Source organism: Strongyloides ratti (genome assembly GCF_001040885.1).
Source record: "Strongyloides ratti genome assembly S_ratti_ED321, chromosome : 1".
Lineage (NCBI taxonomy): Eukaryota > Metazoa > Nematoda > Chromadorea > Rhabditida > Strongyloididae > Strongyloides > Strongyloides ratti.
The window spans coordinates 5,689,506-5,711,147 of record NC_037307.1 but is presented as its reverse complement, the minus strand read 5'-3'; the positions used below and the strand labels follow the sequence as shown (position 1 = coordinate 5,711,147).

Sequence of the window (21,642 nt, the reverse complement as noted above, 5' to 3'; positions counted from 1 at the left end):
ATAGAAAGTTTATATTCAATAAATAGTTTTACAATAATCATTAATATATTATATTTTTTTAAACTTAAATACAATTAGGTAAATAAATAACTACTAATTAATAAAAATAATTTTATACAAAATATTAGATCATCATCACACTTATTTCAACATTTAAATGCTTTTTTTTTAATTTTATAAAATTTTCATCTCTTATCAAATAAAATTATAAATATTTATTAAAAATTATCAAAAGAATAATAAAAATATAATAAGAAAAGAAAATAATACAAAAAAGAATTAAAAAAAAAAAAAAACCGATTTTGCAAAATATTCATTATAAAGTAAAATTAATAAGAATTATAAAATTTTAAGTTTTTAAATTATTAATCAAAACACAAATCACTTAAATTAAATCTTTCTTTAATACTATCAACTAGTGCTATAATTAATGATACATAACTAACTTTGCATTGAATTTTTTAATTGATATTTAAAAAGATTCTATCGTTTCATTTTTTCTAATATAAATAGAATCATATCTTAATTATTAATTCTAGTAATTGAAGTATTTTGTCAAAGTTAGAATGAAGAAAACGTAAATTTGTATAGCTGATCATAATTTTTTTATCATAGAAATACTTATTGTATATTAAAATAATAAATCTGTCTTAAAAAACAGTTTATATTTTTAAAAAAAATTAAAAAATCGCATAACAGATTTTAGGTAACAGAGTTCAACATTTAAAAGTTTGTTTTAAGGATATATTTCTTGCTATTAGAAAAAGTTTTTGCATAATTCAAATTCAGAACTTATTGTTTTAAAAATTGCAACGCATACCATATAAATAAAATTTTTTTTTTGTGTAATATTAAAATTTAAAAAATTATTCATTATTATTAAACTGCAACTATTTTTAAATAAAACAATTTTTATTTTAATATTGCTATTTTATTAAATTTACATTAACATTATTATATAAAAAATTAAAATAAATTTCTAATTTATTAAAGTAGAAAAATCTAATTTTCTATAATAAAATTAGCAAAATATTAAAATATCAAAATTAGCTAATTAGTATAGTGATTAATATTTATATTAAAATGATTTTAATTTTATTCATAAAAATTAAATAATTAAAAATTGTTTAAAAAGTTAATTTTAATATTTATTTTTTTTCTTCTATTAAAGTACAGGCATAAAATTATTTATAAAAAGGTACAAATAATATTCTTTTTGACATAAAATATTTTTAAAAATGAAATATTTATTAAAATTTTTATTACACGTATCAATTTTTATTATATTATTAATATCCTCAACTATATCTAAAGAACCAACTCTAGAGGAATTAGTGGATCTTACTGCTTTAACCTATTACACAGCTGAGTTAAAGAGAGTATATGTATGCAATGGTTATTTATTTTATAATGAAACAAAAGCATTATTATATCAAGATAAAATATACGACGATTATAAAAAAATTAAGAGCAAATCTACACCAGATGGAGGATATAAAAATAAATTTAAAAAAATGAAAAATAAATATATAATTGGAGAAAAAAGAGCAGGACATTTTTATGAAATAAATCCTTTTGTAGAAAAATTTAGAGAAAAAGTATGGGGTGATTGTGGTGATTGTTATAATAAAATTACTAATTCAGATTTTAGAAGTAGAGTAAGTTAAAAAAAAAAACTAAGATATATTTTTAATTAGGTGTTGAAAGAAATAAATTTTTATAGAAAACTACATGGAGTACCCCCTGTTTCTTATCATTCAAAATATAATAATTATGCTAAGGAAGAAGCAAAAAATTTTTTAAAAACTCAAAAAAATTCTATTTGTGTTAAAGAAACTAAATTTGGTTGCATATATATGGCACTGCCAGATTCATATTCTCATTTAATTATCAGTGCATTATATGAAAAATTATTGGCATATTATGACTGGAAAAAAAATGTTTATCAATCTAAATTAGATCCAGCTATACAATTAATTTGGAAAAAAGTAAAATATATTGGAATTGGTTTTGCAAAAGAAGATTACAACATTCATGTATTTTTAACATTTTCGTCTAAAGTTAAAGATGATAAAGACTACAAAAAAAATGTTTTTCCAGTCAAGTCAACATTTATTAAGAAGTATGGAAAGTTACCAGCACCAACTATTATTACAAGTAATGAATGAAGCTAATTAATGAATTTTTGATACAAAATTATTATATTATTGTTAAAATGATTTAATTGTTAAATTTTTATTTTTTTCAAAGATAATTACAAAAGAATTTGTAATAAATTAGTATTCAATGATAATTATCTATATGGTTTTTTGTTAAATTATTTTTTATTGTATTAAAAAATTACTATATAACCTAAACAACCATTTTAAAATATTTACTTTTACAATAATTTAATTATATATTTTTCAAATTAGATATTTAAATATACAAAGTTTTATACAATAAAAAATAAAAATTGTAAAAATTTGAAATAAAAAAAGTCTTTTTTTAAATGTAAATTTTTAAAAAAATTGAAATATAAGTAAAAAATTATGACTTTTTTAATGTTAACAGTTGCATAAAAATTTTAAATAAAAATCTATACTAGATAAATGATAAATATCATTTGTAAAATATTATTGAACAAATTTATGAAATTTTATGTTTAAAACAAATTTTTATAAATTCTTTTAGTTTATTTAACTTTGCAATTGTAATACAACCTTGCCTGAAGCTTTCTTTTTCCTAATTCATTGTGAAATTTTAGATACATAAATTTTAATGAGAATGATTTTTTAAAAATATATTTATTTATTTGATTAATAAATAATAAAAATAGCATTCAAAATTTTGAGTAACGAAAATTTTAATCTATAAAAAAGTTTTAGAAGACATATTGATAAGTATTGTACAAATCGTAAAATTTTAAGATTTGTTAAAAAAAATCTTTTATCTTTCTGATAATATAAACTTTTACAAAAAAGATAAACTTAATAAATTTATAAAAATATTTAAAAGTTATTATTTTTAATTTTAACTTTCTGATTTATAAATACTAAAATTTTGTACTCCACAATAATTATAATGTTATATATATTTAATTATATAATTCTTACTATTTACGTAGTACCATACAAATTTCAAATAATTGATTGTTTAAAAAATTATTTTATTTGTATTTAAGCTTGTAAACATGAATATCACTAATAAAAAGCAATAAAATTTACTTTATTTTGAATATAGTATTTATTAAAAATATGAAGCAGATTTTATAATTTTTGCATGTATATTACTTTTTATTATATTGTTAACAGGTAAAATTACTTCTGAAAAAGTTAAAATAAAAAAAAGTAAAAACGAATTCAGTAGATTTTCCTGAAGATCGTTGTAAAATCAACTACAATAGAATTAATTCTAAAACTGTTCTTGAATGTAATGGTTATGTTTTTGCCATAGAAATTCTTGTAATATAATATTAACGATATTAGTGGTCCAATACAACAGATGACAAAATTCAGCTTCAACCAATAAGAGGAAGTAAAATATTTAACATAAATAATGTTCAAAATAAATTTTTAATTAAAGAATAAAGTACTGGTATGTATTTTGTTAAAAAACCATTTAGTATTAAAATTCATTCATATGTATGAAATGGTTGTGATTATAATTCTTATTCAAAAAATAATTTTAAAAAAATTAAAAAAAAGTAAGTTTTGATAAAAATTATTAATTTAAATCTTATTAAGCTTTTGGAAGAATTAAACAAATATGAAAATAGCATTACGCAAAAAAATTTTATAATGCTGAATCTCGTAATAAAATTGCATAAAAAAGAAGCAGATAAATATATAAAAAACAAAAAGAGATTTAAAATTTAATCTTAAGAATAATTATGTTTGTGATACTTCTAAATCATATAAAACATTTATTACTTTTTTTATTCAAACATTATATGATGAGTTACTTATTAATTTATAGATGGATAAGAAAATATTAAAAAACAAAAAGGCTTTATTTGGTGCAATCAATTTGGAAAAAAGCAAAATATATTGGTATTGGTATAGCTAGAGATAAAAATTTTTGTTTATTTTGCTATGTCATTCTCATCTAAAGTAAAATCTTATTCAAGTAACAAGTATAATGTTTTACCAATTAGAAATAAATATAATTTAAAGTACTGAAATCTTATATAAATTCAATATGTTTGAAAATCAAAGGCATCTACCAATATCAATAAAATTGTAAAACTATTAAATTAATAATTTTATCAATTATATATTTAAAAGAAATTATGGAAAGTTTATACTCAATTAAAAGTTTTACTAAAATTTTTTATAGATTTTTTTTACACTAAAACACAATTAGGTAAATAAATAACTACTAATTAATAAAATACATTTTCATTCAACACATTTGATTTTTATCACACTTATTTCAATATATGAGTAATTATGTTTTAATTTTATAAATTTTTTTTTCTTTTCGAAGAAATTTATAAAATTTTTTTTAATAATTATTAAAAAGACAATAAAAATATAGTAACAAAACAAAATAATTTAAAAAAAAGAAAGAAAATATATTCCGTTAAAATATTTATTGTAAAGTAAAATTAATGAGAATTATAAAATTATGAGTTTTTAAAATATTAATCAAAATACAGATCACATAAATTAAAGCCTTCTTTAATACCATTAACAAGTGCCATAAATAAAAGTACATCAAATAACTAACCTAGAATTGTATCTTAAAATTGATGTTTAGAAGATATTATCTTAACTTCTTTTTCCATCTTTAATGTAATATTATTTAATTGAATAATCATTGTAGTTGAAAGATTTTGTCAAAGTTAGAAGACATGGTTAAAAAAAGTTAGAATGAAAAAAACTTAAATATGTATAGCAGATCATAATTTTTTTATCTTAGAAACACTTATTGTTTATTAAAATGGCAAATCTCTTTTGAAAAACAATTAACATTTTAAATAAATATTAAAAATCGTATATAAGATATTAGATAACAAAGTTTTACATTAAAAAGTGCATTCAGGAGACATATTTCTTACTATTAGAAAAAGTTTTTCCATAATTCAAATTCAGAAATTAATGTTTTAAAAAATTACAACACATACCATAAAAATATAATTTTTTTTTGTGTAATATTAAAATTTAACACATTAATAATCATTATTAAACTGCAACTATTTTTAAATAAAATAATTATAATGCAAATATTGCTATTTTATTAAATTAACATTATTATATAAATTTAAAATTTTTTAAATTATAAGAAATCTTAATTATCTTGCCAAAATTTTTTAATTTAATTTTTGAGATGGAAAAATTTGATTTTTTATGATAAAATTAGAAAAATATCAAAATAACCTAATTACTTTTTTGAAAAATATTTGTATTAAAATGATTTAAATTTTATTCATAAAAGTTAATAATTAAAAATTATTTAATAAGTTAATTTAAATATTTATTTTTTTGTACTTTTAAAGTACAGGCAAAAAATGAACTATAAAAAAGTTTTAATAATTTTTTTTTGACATAAAATTTTTTTATAATGAAATTTTTATTATTCGTATCAATTTTTATACCATTAGTAATATCCTCAATTTTATCTAAAAAAAAAGAATTACTAAAGTTTGAGGATGATACTACTTTAACCTATTACACAGCTAATTTAAAGAGAGTTTATGCATGCATGGGTTATTTATTTTATAATGAAACAAAAGCGATATTATTTCAAGATAAAATATTCGACAATTATAAAAAAATTAAAAGCAAATCTACACCAGATGGAGGATATAAAAATAAATTTCAAAAGTTGAAATATAAATACTTAATTGGAGAAAAAAGAGCAGGAAATTTTTATGAAATAAATCCTTTTGTAGAAAGATTTAGACAAAAAGCATGGCCTAAATGTTATGAATGTTTTAAAANNNAAGTTTAGGAAAAAAATAATTAAAATATTTATTTTTTATTAGATGTTGAAAGAATTAAACTATTATAGAAAACTACATGGTATAGCTAAAGTTTCTTATCATTCAAAATATAATACCTATGCTAAAGGGGAAGCAAAAAAATTTTTAAAGACTAATAAATATTCTAGTTGTGTTAATCAAACTAAATTTAAGTGCGTTTATTTGCCAATACCAGCAGGTTTTGCTCATACAGTTATCAGTACATTATATGAAAAATTATTGGCATTTTATAATTGGGAAAAGAATGTTTATAAATCAAAATTAGATACAGCAATACATTTAATTTGGAAAAAATTAAGATATATTGGTGTTGGTTTTGCCCAAAAAGATGGCTATCTTAATATATTTTTAACATTTTCATCTAAAGTTAAAAATGATAAAGACTACAAAAAAAACATTCGACCAATCTTGAAGAAATATATTAAGCTTTATGGAAAATTACCTAGAAAAAATAAATTTGCATACAATTATGATCATTATCATAAGATTGGTATTACCCCTTTAAAGTTATAAAATTGTTAAATATTTAATTTTATGAAAAGACAATTACAGAGGAATTTGTAATAAATTATTTTTCAATAATAATAATTTTTATGGTTTTTTGGTAAATTACTTTTTATTGTTTTAAAAAATTAGTACATAACTTAAAAACTTAAACAAACATTTTAAAATATTTACTGGTACAATAATTTAATTATATATTTCTTAAATTAGATATTAAAATATGCAAAGTTGGATATCTATTAGAGTCACTGATGTAATAAATGAATAAAAATTAAAATAAAAAAGTATTTGAAAAGTTTTAAACAATTTATTTAAATATATAGTAAATAAAACACTTGAAAATTGATAAAAAGTAAAAAAGGTTGAAAAAAAGATTTAATAAAATTTTTTATTATATTCAAATTAAAAAAAAAAATTTGCATAAATAACCAAAATAATCTTATATAAAATTTAAAAAGAAATTTTCAAATGAAATTAAAAAAGTTGATAATAAATTTTAAAATTGTTTAACTTTTATTTACTTATTATATTAGTTTAAAAATTATATGAAATCATTTTTGTATTTTAAAGGAAATTATACATATGTATAATATTCAAATTTTCAATAAAAATAATATTAGTGTATCAGTTACTCTAAAATTAAGCTTTACGTAATGCCTTGGCATTGTGGCGGAGTAGAAAAGCAAAATAAAAAAAAAGAGAAAAGAAGAACAAGTCAGTTATTCTCAAGAAATACAAATATGAAGAATTAAACAAAATTAATTTATTAATCTCATTATTTATTATTGTTTTATATATCTTTACTAATGTTATTGTTATAATTAAAACTATTACTAATTTATATTCTTAATTATTGTATTAGATAGAAATTATGGTAATTTCATAAACCTTTCACCCAAATGAAAATATGAAAACGTCAAGTACATAAAACTTTTTTCTTGTAACATTAAAATTTAACACTTTAATAATTATTTTTAAATTACAACTATTTTTAGAAAAAAAATTTTTATCCAAATATTGCTATTTTATTAAATTAACTTTATTACAAAAATTATTTAAATAAATTTAAAATTTTTTAAATTATAAGAAATCTTAATTATCTTGCCAAAATTTTTTAATTTAATTTTTGAGATGGAAAAATTTGATTTTTTATGATAAAATTAGAAAAATATCAAAATAACCTAATTACTTTTTTGAAAAATATTTATATTAAAATGATTTTAATTTTATTCATAAAAGTTAATAATTAAAAATTATTTAATAAGTTAATTTAAATATTTATTTTTTTGTACTTTTAAAGTACAGGCAAAAAATGAACTATAAAAAAGTTTTAATAATTTTTTTTTGACATAAAATTTTTTTATAATGAAATTTTTATTATTCGTATCAATTTTTATACCATTAGTAATATCCTCAATTTTATCTAAAAAAAAAGAAGTACTAAAGTTTGAGGATGATACTACTTTATACTATTACACAGCTAATTTAAAGAGAGTTTATGCATGCAAGGGTTATTTATTTTATAATGAAACAAAAGCGATATTATTTCAAGATAAAATATTCGACAATTATAAAAAAATTAAAAGCAAATCTACACCAGATGGAGGATATAAAAATAAATTTCAAAAGTTGAAATATAAATATTTAATTGGAGAAAAAAGAGCAGGAAATTTTTATGAAATAAATCCTTTTGTAGAAAGATTTAGACAAAAAGCATGGCCTAAATGTTATGAATGTTTTAAAAAACTTGGTGAATCAGATTTTAGATGTTTTGTAAGTTTAGGAAAAAAATAATTAAAATATTTATTTTTTATTAGATGTTGAAAGAATTAAACTATTATAGAAAACTACATGGTATAGCTAAAGTTTCTTATCATTCAAAATATAATACCTATGCTAAAGGGGAAGCAAAAAAATTTTTAAAGACTAATAAATATTCTAGTTGTGTTAATCAAACTAAATTTAAGTGCGTTTATTTGCCAATACCAGCAGGTTTTGCTCATACAGTTATCAGTACATTATATGAAAAATTATTGGCATTTTATAATTGGGAAAAGAATGTTTATAAATCAAAATTAGATACAGCAATACATTTAATTTGGAAAAAATTAAGATATATTGGTGTTGGTTTTGCCCAAAAAGATGGCTATCTTAATATATTTTTAACATTTTCATCTAAAGTTAAAAATGATAAAGACTACAAAAAAAACATTCGACCAATCTTGAAGAAATATATTAAGCTTTATGGAAAATTACCTAGAAAAAATAAATTTGCATACAATTATGATGATTCCCTTGCAGAATAATTTTATCTTTTTAAAGTGATAAAATTGTTAAATATTTAATTTTATGAAAAGACAATTACAGAGGAATTTGTAATAAATTATTTTTCAATAATAATAATTTTTATGGTTTTTTGGTAAATTACTTTTTATTGTTTTAAAAAATTAGTACATAACTTAAAAACTTAAACAAACATTTTAAATTATTTACTGGTACAATAATTTAATTATATATTCATTAAATAAGATATTAAAATATGCAAAGTTGGATCTCTATTAGAGTCACTGATGTAATAAATGAATAAAAATTAAAATAAAAAAGTATTTGAAAAGTTTTAAACAATTTATTTAAATATATAGTAAATAAAACACTTGAAAATTGATAAAAAGTAAAAAAGGTTGAAAAAAAGATTTAATAAAATTTTTTATTATATTCAAATTAAAAAAAAAAATTTGCATAAATAATTAAAATTATCTTATATAAAATTTAAAAAGAAATTTTCAAATGAAATTAAAAAAGTTGATAATAAATTTTAAAATTGTTTAACTTTTATTTACTTATTATATTAGTTTAAAAATTATATGAAATCATTTTTGTATTTTAAAGGAAATTATACATATGTATAATATTCAAATTTTCAATAAAAATAATATTAGTGTATCAGTTACTCTAAAATTAAGCTTTACGTAATGCCTTGGCATTGTGGCGGAGTAGAAAAGCAAAATAAAAAAAAGAGAAAAGAAGAACAAGTCAGTTATCCTCAAGAAATACAAATATGAAGAATTAAACAAAATTAATTTATTAATCTCATTATTTATTATTGTTTTATATATCTTTACTAATGTTATTGTTATAATTAAAACTATTACTAATTTATATTCTTGATTATTGTNNTTTTAAATTACAACTATTTTTAGAAAAAAAATTTTTATCCAAATATTGCTATTTTATTAAATTAACTTTATTACAAAAATTATTTAAATAAATTTAAAATTTTTTAAATTATAAGAAATCTTAATTATCTTGCCAAAATTTTTTAATTTAATTTTTGAGATGGAAAAATTTGATTTTTTATGATAAAATTAGAAAAATATCAAAATTACCTAATTACTTTTTTGAAAAATATTTTTATTAAAATGATTTTAATTTTATTCATAAAAGTTAATAATTAAAAATTGTTTAATAAGTTAATTTAAATATTTATTTTTTTATACTTTTAAAGCACAAGCATAAAATAAATTATAAAAAGGTATAAATAAATTTTTTTTTACATAAAATATTTTAAAAATGAAATTTTTACTACATGAATCAATTTTTATTATATTATTAATATCCTCAACTATATGTAAAAAACTAACTCTGCAAAAGCTTGAGCGTCTTACTGGTATAACCTATTATATAGCTGATTTAACGAGGGTATATGTATGCAATGATTATTTATTTTATAATGAAACAAAAGCATTATTATATCAAGATAAAATATACGATGATTATAAAAAAATTAAAAGCAAATTTATACCAGATGGAGGAATTAAAGATAAAATAAAAACTATGAAAAATAAATATATAATTGGAGAAAATAAAGGAGGACGTTTTTATGAAATAAATCCTTTTACAGAATTATGTAAAAAAAACATATGGGGTGTTTGTGTTGATTGTTATTATAAAATCTCTAATTCAGAACTTAGAAAAAGAGTAAGTTTAGAAAAAAATGTAAAATATATATTTTCAATTAGTTGTTGGAAGAAATAAACTTTTATAGAAAACTACATGGTGTACCCTCTGTTTCTTATCATTCAAAATATAATAATTATGCTAAAGAAGAAGCAAAAAAATTTTTAAAGACTAATAAAAGTTCTAGTTGTGTTCATCAAACTAAATTTGGTTGCGTTTATTTGCCAGTGCCAGATATTTTTGTTCAATTTACAATCAATTCAATATATGAAAAATTATTGGCTTATTATGACTGGAAAAAGAATGCCTATAAATCTAAATTAGAATCAGCAATACAGTTAATTTGGAAAAAAGCAAGATATATTGGAATTAGTTTTGCACAAGAAGATTACTTTGTTTTTATATTTTTAACATTTTCATCTAAAGTTAAAAATGATAAAAACTACAAAAAAAACGTTCGTCCAATTATGAGTAAATATATTAAGCAATATGGAACTTTACCAAAAACAATTCAATTTGGAATGAAGTTATGAAACTAATAAATGAATTTTTAATACAAAATAATTTTACCATTTTTAAAATGATAAAATTGTTAAACATTTAATTTTATCAAAAGATAATTGCAAAAGAATTTATAATTAATTATTATTTAATGATAATAATTTATATGTTTTTTTGGCACATTACTTTTTATGTGTTAAAATATTAGTACATAACTTAAAAACTTAAACAAACATTTTAAATTATTTACTGGTACAATAATTTAATTATATATTTATTAACCAAGATATTAAAATATTCAAAGTTTAATACAATAAAAAGAAAAAGTAGTTAAAAATTTGAGATAAAAAAAGTCACTTTTTAAATGAAAATTTTTTTAAAAAAAAAATTGATTTTGAACTAAATAATAAAGAATTTTTCAATGTTAAAAGTTGAAAAAAAATTTTAAATTTAAATTTATATTAGTTAAAATGACAAATATTGTTTGCAAGGAAATATTGTACAAATTATGAAATTTTATGTTAAAATTAATTTTTTATGAATCCATTTATTACATTTAACTTTACAATTGTAATGCAACCTTGCTTGAATTATTTATTTTTTTTATTTATCATGAAATTTTATATACATATATTTTTATTAAAAATAATTTTTTAATAATATATCTATTTTCTTGATTAATAAATTATAAAAATAACATTCAAAATTTTGAATGACAAAAATTTTTCAAAAACATATTAATAAATATTGTATAAAATTGTAAAATTTTTTAAAAAAATATTTTATCTTTCTGATAATATTAACTTTTGCAAAATGATAAAGTTAATAAATTTATAAAATTATAAAAAGTTATTATTTTTTATTTTAAGTTAATGATTTATAGATACTAAAATTTTGCACTTTACAATAATTATAATTTTATAATATATAAAATTATATTTTCCTTATTATTTATGTAGTATCATACAAATTTCAAATTATTAATTGTTTAAAAAATTAATTTATTTGTATTTAAGTTTGTAAGCATGAATATAATTAATAAAAAAGCAATAAAATTTACTTTATTTCAATATAGTATTTATTTAAAAAATGCAATAATTTTTTTTAATATTTTTACATCTATATTACTTTTTATTTTATTTTTAATAAGTTAAAAATCTTCTTAAAAAGTAAAAAGCCAAAACAATTTGGTATATAATCTTAAAGATAATCATAAATTTAAATATAATAGATTTGGTTCTGAAACTGTTCTTGAATGTAATAGTTATATTTTTTCTTATAAAATTTTTACAATAAATTCTAACTTTTATTTTTGATCCAATATAACAGATTACAAAAAATTTGTATCGATCAACAGGAGGAAATTAAAGATTTCACGTAAATAATATTCAAAATAAATTTTGAATTAAAGAATATAGTGCTGGTATGTATTTTCTTCAGAATCTATTAAGTATTTCATATCATTCATATGTATGAAATGGTTCTGATTATAGCTGTTATTCACAGAATAATTTTAAGAAATTCAGAAGAAGAGTAAGTTTAGAAAAAAATTTGTTAAATATTTTTAATTAGGTTGTTAAAGAATTAAACTTGTATAGACAGTCACATTACGCAAAAAAAATTTTATAATGCTGAATTTCTTGATAAAATTGCGTAAAAAAGAAGCAGATAGATATATAAAAAAAAGAGATTAAAAATTTAATCTTAAGAATAATTATGGTTGTAATACTTCTAAATTATATAAAACATTTATTACTTTTTGTTCAAACATTATATGTTGAGTTACTTCTTACTTATAGATGAAAAAAGAAATATTTAAAAAGAAAAGATCTTCATTTGGTTTAATTAATTTGAAGAAAAGCAAAATATAATAATTTTGGTATAGCTAGAGATAAAGACTTTGTTTATTTTGTTATGGAATTCTCATTTAAAGTAAAATCTTATTCAAGTTACAAGTTTAATGTTTTACCAATTAGAAATATTTATTGAAAATTATCAAAAAAATAATGAAAATATAGTAAAAAATAAAATAATACAAAAAAAATTTAAAAAAATAAATATAACATTTTCGGTAAAATATTCATTGTAAAGTAAAATTAATAAGAAATATAAAATTTTAAGTTTTTAAATTATTAATTAAAATACAAATTACTTAAATTAAATTCTTCTTTGATACTATTATCAACTAGAGATAAAAATAAAAGTGCATAAAATATATATTTGTATCATAATAAATAGCTAACCTTTTATTGGATCATAAAAAAGATATTTAGAAGATTCTATCGTTTTTTTTTCATCTTTAATGTAATATTATCTATATTATTAATCATAGTAAATGAAGTGTTGTGTCAAAGTTAGAGAACATGGTTCAAGAAAGAATGAAGAAAACGTAAATCTGTATAGTAAATCATATTTTTTTTATCAAAAAAGCACTTATTGTATATTAAAATAATAAATCACTTTCATATAAACAATTTATATGTTAAAAAGATATTAAAAATCGCATATATGATTTTTGATAACAAAGTTTAACATTTAAAAGTGTGTTTTAAAAAATATATTTCTAACTATTAGGAGTAGTGTTTTCATAATTTAAATTCAGAAATTAATGTTTTAAAAAATTACATCGTATATCACATACATTTATTTTTTTTGTGTAACATTCAAATTTAACACATTAATAACTATTTTTAGAAAAAAATTTTTATCCAAATATTGCTATTTTTTTAAATTAAATTAACATTATTACAAAAATTATTTAAATAAATTTTTAATTTTTTAAAATATAAGAAATCTTATTTAACTTGAAAAATTTATAAATTTAATTTTATGAGATGGAAAAGTTTGATTTTCTATGATAAAATTAGAAAAATATTAAAATTACCTAATTACTTTTCTAAAAAATATTTATATTAAAATGNTTGATAAAATTATAGTTAAATCGTTTTTATACTACTTTAAAAGACTACTAATTAAACTAACATCAAATGATATTGAATTAAAAATAGATGTTTAGTTTACATAACAATACTTCCTGTTTTAATAACTCATAAAACTTTTCAATCTTTATTTTTTAAATGAATACATTTTATTAACATTAGAGTTTTTAAACTTTTAAAACACACAATTTCTTACTCATAGAAATTTAAAAGAATATTAAATAATTAATTGTTTTAATATGAAATATTTAATTGATAAAAATGTAATATAATTTTTTTCAATGTCTAGCCAATTTTTTCAAACAAACTAAAAAAATTAATTTTTATATATGCATTTTATTAAGTTCAATGGAAGTAATTTAAACATTTTTTAAATATAATCTATTTAAAAGGTTAAAAAAAACCTTTGATTAACAGCAAAATCATAAAAAATAAAATAAATACATTTCAGTTGCAAATGGTGTAATATAAATTTTTAAATTTTTTTTTAATTGGCAAAAAAAGATTTTATTAACATTTTAAAAAAGTGTTATAATTTAAAAAAAAATATATTCAGAATAAGCTTATTAATATCATTTGTAAAAAAAAAGAAATAGTAAAAAATTAATAAAAAAAATGTATATGTAATTGTTTTAAAAAATTTTTTATATTAATATTTATTATTTCATCAAGTAAAAATTAATCTTTTATTTTTTGTTTTTGAATTATTAAAAATACAATTTTATCACTTATATTATAACAAAAGTATGCTGTAAAATGTAAGCGAATAAAAGCAAAAAAAATTTATTATTTTATTTTAAATATTCTATTAAAAAATTTACTTTTATTAAAAATTAAATTGATAAAAATATACTTTATTAATTTATAATTTTTTTAAAACAATAAAATAATTCAAATTTTTTTTAAATATTGTTAATGATAATTTATTAATGTTATTTGCTTAAAAAAAAGCTGTTAAATTGGTAAAATTGTTCTTTTATTAACATAAAGAAGCATTATATAAACTTTTTGTTATATTACTTTTTTTTATATGATATACTTTAATCGTACTCTTTATTTAAAATAAACTTTTTAGCACTATTAAATTTCTCATTTAAATTAATTAAATTATAAATACAAAGTATTGTAAAAAAATTTAATTTTAAACGTAGTTTGTTTTTTTTTGCATTATTTGATTATTCTTATGCTTAAAAAAATTATTTTTATTAATTTTTATCACAAATTTTTTTTCAATCTAATTTTATATTTTTTAAGTCAAATGTATTTTAGTTAATTTATTTACACATAGAAAAAAAACGCTCATTTTTATCCTCTTAGATCAATTTAGTACATACAAAAAATTATTTTCAGTTCTCAATATTGGATAAATATTCATATTTTGAATTGAAAAATTTGTCTATTAAAAAGTCTTTTTTGTGTTAAATGATGCGATGCTTTTTCTATATGTAAATATAAAAAGGTATTATATTTTTTATCTTAATAAAAAAAGTTTTTATTATTTTTTAGCAATTTTAATAAAATAGTTAAATAATTCTATTTAAATTTGTTTAAAATTGTCATAATTAATAATTTAATTATTTACCCTAAAATAAAACTTTTTAATTTTTTTTTCTTTAAAAACAAAAAAAATGATGAAAAAATTTCATAATCTTATCATTTATACTATAATTACTTAAGGATTTTGCTCTTTAGTATTGATAATCAAAAAAATAAAAAAGAGAATCATGTTTGTATACCTTTTTTAGATATTTCAATTTTAAAAATTTAAAAGTAAAAATATATTGATACTAAATTTTATGTAATTTCACAAATAATTGTAGTTAATTAAAAAATTTTTAACAACCTAATTGTGTTCTGCGATCAATTTTATGATAAGAAAAAATTTTTTATAAAATAATATACTGTTTTTTTTTAAATTAAAAATTTTCAAATTTTCTTTTTACGCAAAAAGATTCTATTGTCTTTTAAAAGCTTCATTGTATTTTAATTAAGAAGAAAATATATCTAGGAAAACTCATTGGAGTCTTAATTGATAATATGGAAGTTTATGCACAACAATTAAAAAATTAATTTTTTTTGGTTAATAACTTTTTTATCGCATTAAACACTTCTTATCAAATGTCATTATCAAATAAAAAATATCTTACTTATTTATTTTTGGATCTTATTTAGAGTCACTGAAGTACTGAATTAATAAAAAATAAAATAAAAAAGTATTTAAAAATTTTTAAAAAATTTGAATAAATATATAGTGATTTGAATATTTGATAATTGATAAACAGTAAAAAAAAAGTTTAAGAAAAATATTTTTTGCATAAATAATATTTTTCTTATAAATAAATAAAAATAAAATTAAGAAAATTGGTAGTAGATTTTTTAATAAAATTTTTATTAAAAAAATTGTTTTTATTTTATCACAATTTTAGAGGTAGAATCATAAATCTATAAAATTTTTTGCCAATTTCTGAAATAATGATGTTAGAACTATGAAAATTATTAATCTAGACCAATTTTTGAAAAGAAATCGAATGAAACTGGTTTCATATTCATAGGATAATTATTTTCTGAGATACTGAAAAATCGAAAACAATGAATATTTTAGAAAAATTTCCGTTCTTTGTCATATCTAGCTTCAGAATGAAGATAAATGTAAGCAGATTTCTGCAATCGTTTTCTAATGTCTTTTTATATGGAGTCTGCTTTCAAAATATTTTTATACCTTTAACCACTTTCAAGATATAAAAAAATGGTGACAATGGATTACGCGCGAAAAAATACTAAACTCAGTATTTCAAGAATGGTTGAATATTTAAAAAAGTTTTCAACGTAAGGTATGACTTAAATTACGAAAGAAGCACAGCGCATCTTGTTTCATGGTTCTGTGACTTCATAAACTTAAGTTATCGTTAGATTCTTAAAACTTTTTTTTAAACATATTTCTTATCATAACTTCATTTTTAGAAGTCCTATAAAGATAAAAATAGACTTAATGAATTTCTCGTAAAAATATTATTTAGAAGAAAATATTTATTTTTAAAATTTACAGTATTATCATAAAAATCAAGATTTAAAAAAAATATTCCACAATTTCGCCCTTCAACTTTGATTAATTATAACTTCCGAAGTTTCAATTTTCGAATATTGTTGATTATATTCAAAATTCTTCTTGTTTCAAGGGCATCGAATGACTGCAGTAGCATATTCAAATTCCAAAAAAAGTTGTTTTTTTTTAAATTACTTACTTTTCTTTATTTATTTCTTGTTTTAGTATAAAAATTTTTTATCAAACTAACATTGTAATTTTGAAAAAAATACATTTTTATATTGTTCAAATATTCAAAAATAATTTCTAGAACGTCAGTGATCTTAAAATTAAGCCAAATTCGAATACTTTTTAAATTTTTTAAAATAAATTTTTTACATTTTTCAAAAAAGATATATACAGCAATGTTATCATTTAAATTAATTATTTTTTTTTTTAAATAGAGGTAAAAAATTTCCTTATTTATAAAATAATACATTTATAGAAAATTTTGATAAAAAAGTAGAATAAATTTATATATTAAAAAAGAGTGCATCTTTTTTGATTTAATTTGTGATTTCACTAACGCTTTTGAAGTGATAAGGTAAACTGGATTAAAAATTATATAAATTTTTCTTTTTAAAATCTTTTAATACACAGAAAATTTCTTTAAATAAATGAATTTTTTTAATATATATATAAAAACTTTTCAAACGAAAAAAAAATCTATAATTATTTTTGTTTTATAAAAATTTAAGATAACTATAAATATTAGAAAAATTATTATGTTTTTTTAATTTTAATAGTAAGTTCAAATAAACTTTTTTTTTCAATACGACAATAGAAAAAAATATTAAAATATATAAAAAAAATTAATATTTTTAAATTTGTTTCTTTTATGTTGTTAATATAAATAACAATTTAAAATAAGTATTTATATATTTTTTATTTTCAAATTCTTTCGAACAGTAATTTAATAGTTATTTTTTTATTATTAAAAATATTTCTCTATTTTTCAATATTTTGGTAAATTTTTTGATTAAAAAAAGATAAAAGTTTGTATAGATTGTTAAAAAATTTTTTTTATATTTTTTGAAATATAATACATTCAGAAAAAATTTTCTATTAAGTATATCTTTTTTTAAATTTTTAAAAAAATTTTTTCAAATTTTCAAGTTTTTTTTTGAACATATCTCAGAAGTCGTAAATTATTTTCAAGTCATACTAATTTTAACTAAAAGATCTTGAAGAGCTACATAAAATTTCACTTTATCATCACATTGAAAAATGTATTCTATAAAAAGTTAAGACTAATTAACAATTTTTTTAATACAAAAAGCCTTCTGGAGGCCATGGTTAGCATCCCTGCTGGGGGATGCTGCAGCAGTGACGAGCATCACCAAGGGGGAATAATATGGCCATATTAAACAATGGTAATAATTAATAATTTATTATAATAAAACAAATAGAAACAAACAATAAAATACAAGTTATGAAGTATTGATAGTTATTGTACTGGTACCCCTTCCATGGGTTACCAGTCATTCCGGTTCATACTTAGACGGGACTATCTTTAAAGACTATATGTTATTATTCTTTATTCTTTCTTATATATATTTGTACTTTTCTAGTTTCCGCCTCTTCCTAACTAATGCCATCCACTGACTGGCATTACTAAAGAAAACTTAAAAAAAATTTTTTTGTTAAATATTTCATTATATATAATTTAATGTTAATATATAGTATATTTAAGATTAATAAATATATATGGCATATCTAATTTATAACATACACATATAATATATATAAAATTTTTTAAATATTTCATATTTAAAGATGTTACAAAAAAAATTATTCATATATATAGTATATGTACTATTTTATATTTATATAAATTTAAGTAAAACGTTTATTTGAAAAAACATATTTGCAAAATGAAATCAGTCTGTAGCGGGTTTCATATATCAAACCACAATAATTTTCCTTGATTTTTTTTTAATTGAAGTCAACAAAATTACCCCGAGAGGTATTTTTTACTTCATAAAATATATTTTGAATGATATTTTTTTATGTTTGAAAAAAGAATTAAAAAATTCACAAAAAAAACACCACATTTCATTTTGTCATATCTCAAGAACGAAACAATCTTTTTGAATGAGACTTATTTTAATAAAAAGAGAATTACTTAATGCGTAATTAATGTATTATCGACAATTTCAAAATTTTTAGTTTAACTAACATTTTTTCAAAAATTTGCACAAAATTTTTATTTTATTTAACACAAAATTTTTCCAATTTAAAAAAATATTTTTTTAATCATATCTCTGGAGCCAATACTTATTTTTTGATGAAACTAATTTTATTTGAAAGATCTTAAAAAATTACATAATTTTTTCATCTCATTATCTTAATCAAAAAATTAATTTTTAAAAAGCTATGGCTAATTTAAAATTTTTTTGAAAAAAGAAAATTCATTTTTTGATTATCTCAAAAACGAATAAAACTACAAAAAATTAATAATACTTAAAATCTAGCGCTTATAAATTCTTCAAAAGTTTTTTTTTGTGATAAATTGTATTTTTAAAAAGTAATAGGAGATTAAAAATTAAAAAAATTTTTAGCCTAACTTCAAAGGCTTATATCTTGCTTCAAAATTATTTAACATGCTAATATGAAAAAAGGTTTCACCAACCTTTCTTTACCTATACTTTAAATTTTAACTCATGATCACTTGAAACAACAATTTTGCAGCAAATATTATTGATGCTACTTTTTTATATTTATGGTTTAATATCTCAATGAAAAATTTAATTTTTAAAAAATAAATGTGTCTATCGTTATCGGGGTTTTTTTTACGTTATAAACTTTTATAATAAATTTAATTTTTGAAAACAAATTTTTGAAAGTCATTTCATCTCTATATATAAATATTACTTAAAGTATATAATATATATTTTAAAGATAGTAAAATGTGCAATTTTTTACATTACATTGCGAATTTTATTTTTTTACATTTTGCTAATTAGTAAGAAATTTTAATAATTTTTTTGGTTCAATTTTACATGTACCAGACTGATCTAAGAGGATCAAAAATGAGTGTTTTTTCTCTCTGTGTAATTATAAAGAGTTTATTAATTACTTAGTTTAAACATTCATTCTAAGTAATCTTGGGAAATCACTACCTGTTCTTCGATTCCTCTTTCTTTTATACTTCATTTGCTACTCCGCCTTAATGCCTTGGCATTACGGTAGTACCAAACAAATTTCAAATAATTAATTGTTTAAAAAATTAATTTATTTAAACTTTAAGTTTGTAAGCATAAATATCACTATTAAAAAAGCAATAAAGTTTATTTTATTTTTATATAGTATTTTTTTAAAAATATGAAATATTTTTTTTTTAATATTTTTGCATGTATATTACTTTTTATTATATTTTTAGTAAGTTAAATTTCTTCTGAAAAAGTTAAAACAAAAACAATTTAGAAGATTGTCCTAAACAATTGCTTTAAATTTGAATATAATAGAATTGGTTCGAAAATCTTATTAAATATTATGGTTATATTTTTTCTAAGAAAATTTTTACAATAAATTCTAACTTTTATTTTTGATCCAATACAACAGATGACAAAGAATCTGTACTAATCAACAGGAGAAAATAAAAGATTTCACATAAATAATGTTCAAAATAAATTTTGAATTAAAGAATATAGTGCTGGTATGTATTTTCTTTAGAATCCATTTAGTAATAAAATTCATTTATATGTATGAAAAGGTTGTGATTATAACTTTTATTCAAAAAATAATTTTAATGAATTTAAAAAAAAAGTAAGTTTAAATAAAAAGTATTAATTTTATTTAGTCATTGGAAAAATTAAACGAATATAGAAAATTACATTACACAGAAAAAACTTTATAATTCTGAATCTCTTGATAAAATTGCGTAAAAAAGTAGCACATAGATATATAAAAACAAAAGGAGATCAAACATGTAAACTTAAAGATGATTATAGTTGCGTTACTTAAAATATATAAAACATTTATTACTTTCTTTATTCAAACATTATATGATAAGTTACTTCTTACTTATAGATGGAAAAAGAAATATTTAAAAAAAAGCATTTTCATTTAGTACAATTAATTTGGAGAAAGGCAAAATATATTGGTTTTAGTACAACTAGAGGTAAAGATTTTGTTTATTTTGTCTTATCATTTTTATCAAATTAAAATCTTATTCAAGTTACAAGTATAATGTTTTACCAATTAGAAATAAATATGTTTTAATGTTCTGAAATCTTATATGAACTCAACATACTTGAAAAATAAAGACATCCTTCGATATCAAAAAAATTGTAAAACTATTAAATTATTAATTTTATCAAATATGAATTTAAAAAAAATTATAGGACGTTTATATTCAGAAAATAGTTTTTACAATAATCATTAATAGATTTTATTACACTAGAATACAATTAGGTTATGAAATAACTACAAATTAATAAAAACAATTTTATACAACATACTAGATTTTCATCACACTTATTTCAACATATAAATAATTTTTTTTTAATTTTATAAAATTTTTATTTCTTATCAAATAAAATTATAAATATTTATTAAAAATTATCAAAAAAATAATAAAAATATAGTAAGAAAATAAAATAATACAAAAAAAATTTAAAAAAATAAATATAAAATATTCGGTAAAATATTCATTGTAAAGTAAAATTAATGAGAATTATAAAATTTTAAGT

At 17.7% G+C, this 21,642-nt stretch overlaps 4 protein-coding genes across 4 annotated transcripts; all 4 read left to right on the top strand.

Moving 5' to 3' along the window:
• Nucleotides 1–1,238: 1,238 nt before the first annotated feature.
• SRAE_1000182800 (CAP domain-containing protein) lies at nucleotides 1,239–2,168 on the top strand (the record flags this gene model as incomplete). The annotated part of the gene is made up of 2 exons (XM_024648831.1): nucleotides 1,239–1,658; nucleotides 1,698–2,168. The coding sequence occupies 2 exons, from the start codon at nucleotides 1,239–1,241 to the stop codon at nucleotides 2,166–2,168; spliced, it is 891 nt and encodes a 296-aa protein (XP_024502769.1).
• Nucleotides 2,169–5,544: 3,376 nt separating this feature from the next.
• SRAE_1000182700 (CAP domain-containing protein) lies at nucleotides 5,545–6,478 on the top strand (the record flags this gene model as incomplete). The annotated part of the gene is made up of 2 exons (XM_024648829.1): nucleotides 5,545–5,914; nucleotides 6,012–6,478. The coding sequence occupies 2 exons, from the start codon at nucleotides 5,545–5,547 to the stop codon at nucleotides 6,476–6,478; spliced, it is 837 nt and encodes a 278-aa protein (XP_024502768.1).
• A 1,356-nt stretch (nucleotides 6,479–7,834) lies between these two features.
• SRAE_1000182600 (CAP domain-containing protein) lies at nucleotides 7,835–8,775 on the top strand (the record flags this gene model as incomplete). The annotated part of the gene is made up of 2 exons (XM_024648828.1): nucleotides 7,835–8,242; nucleotides 8,287–8,775. 2 exons carry the CDS (start codon nucleotides 7,835–7,837, stop codon nucleotides 8,773–8,775), a joined length of 897 nt encoding a protein of 298 aa, XP_024502767.1.
• Nucleotides 8,776–10,039: 1,264 nt separating this feature from the next.
• SRAE_1000182500 (CAP domain-containing protein) lies at nucleotides 10,040–10,959 on the top strand (the record flags this gene model as incomplete). Its single annotated transcript, XM_024648827.1, has 2 exons — nucleotides 10,040–10,447; nucleotides 10,489–10,959. The coding sequence occupies 2 exons, from the start codon at nucleotides 10,040–10,042 to the stop codon at nucleotides 10,957–10,959; spliced, it is 879 nt and encodes a 292-aa protein (XP_024502766.1).
• Between the last annotated feature and the right edge of the window lie 10,683 nt (nucleotides 10,960–21,642).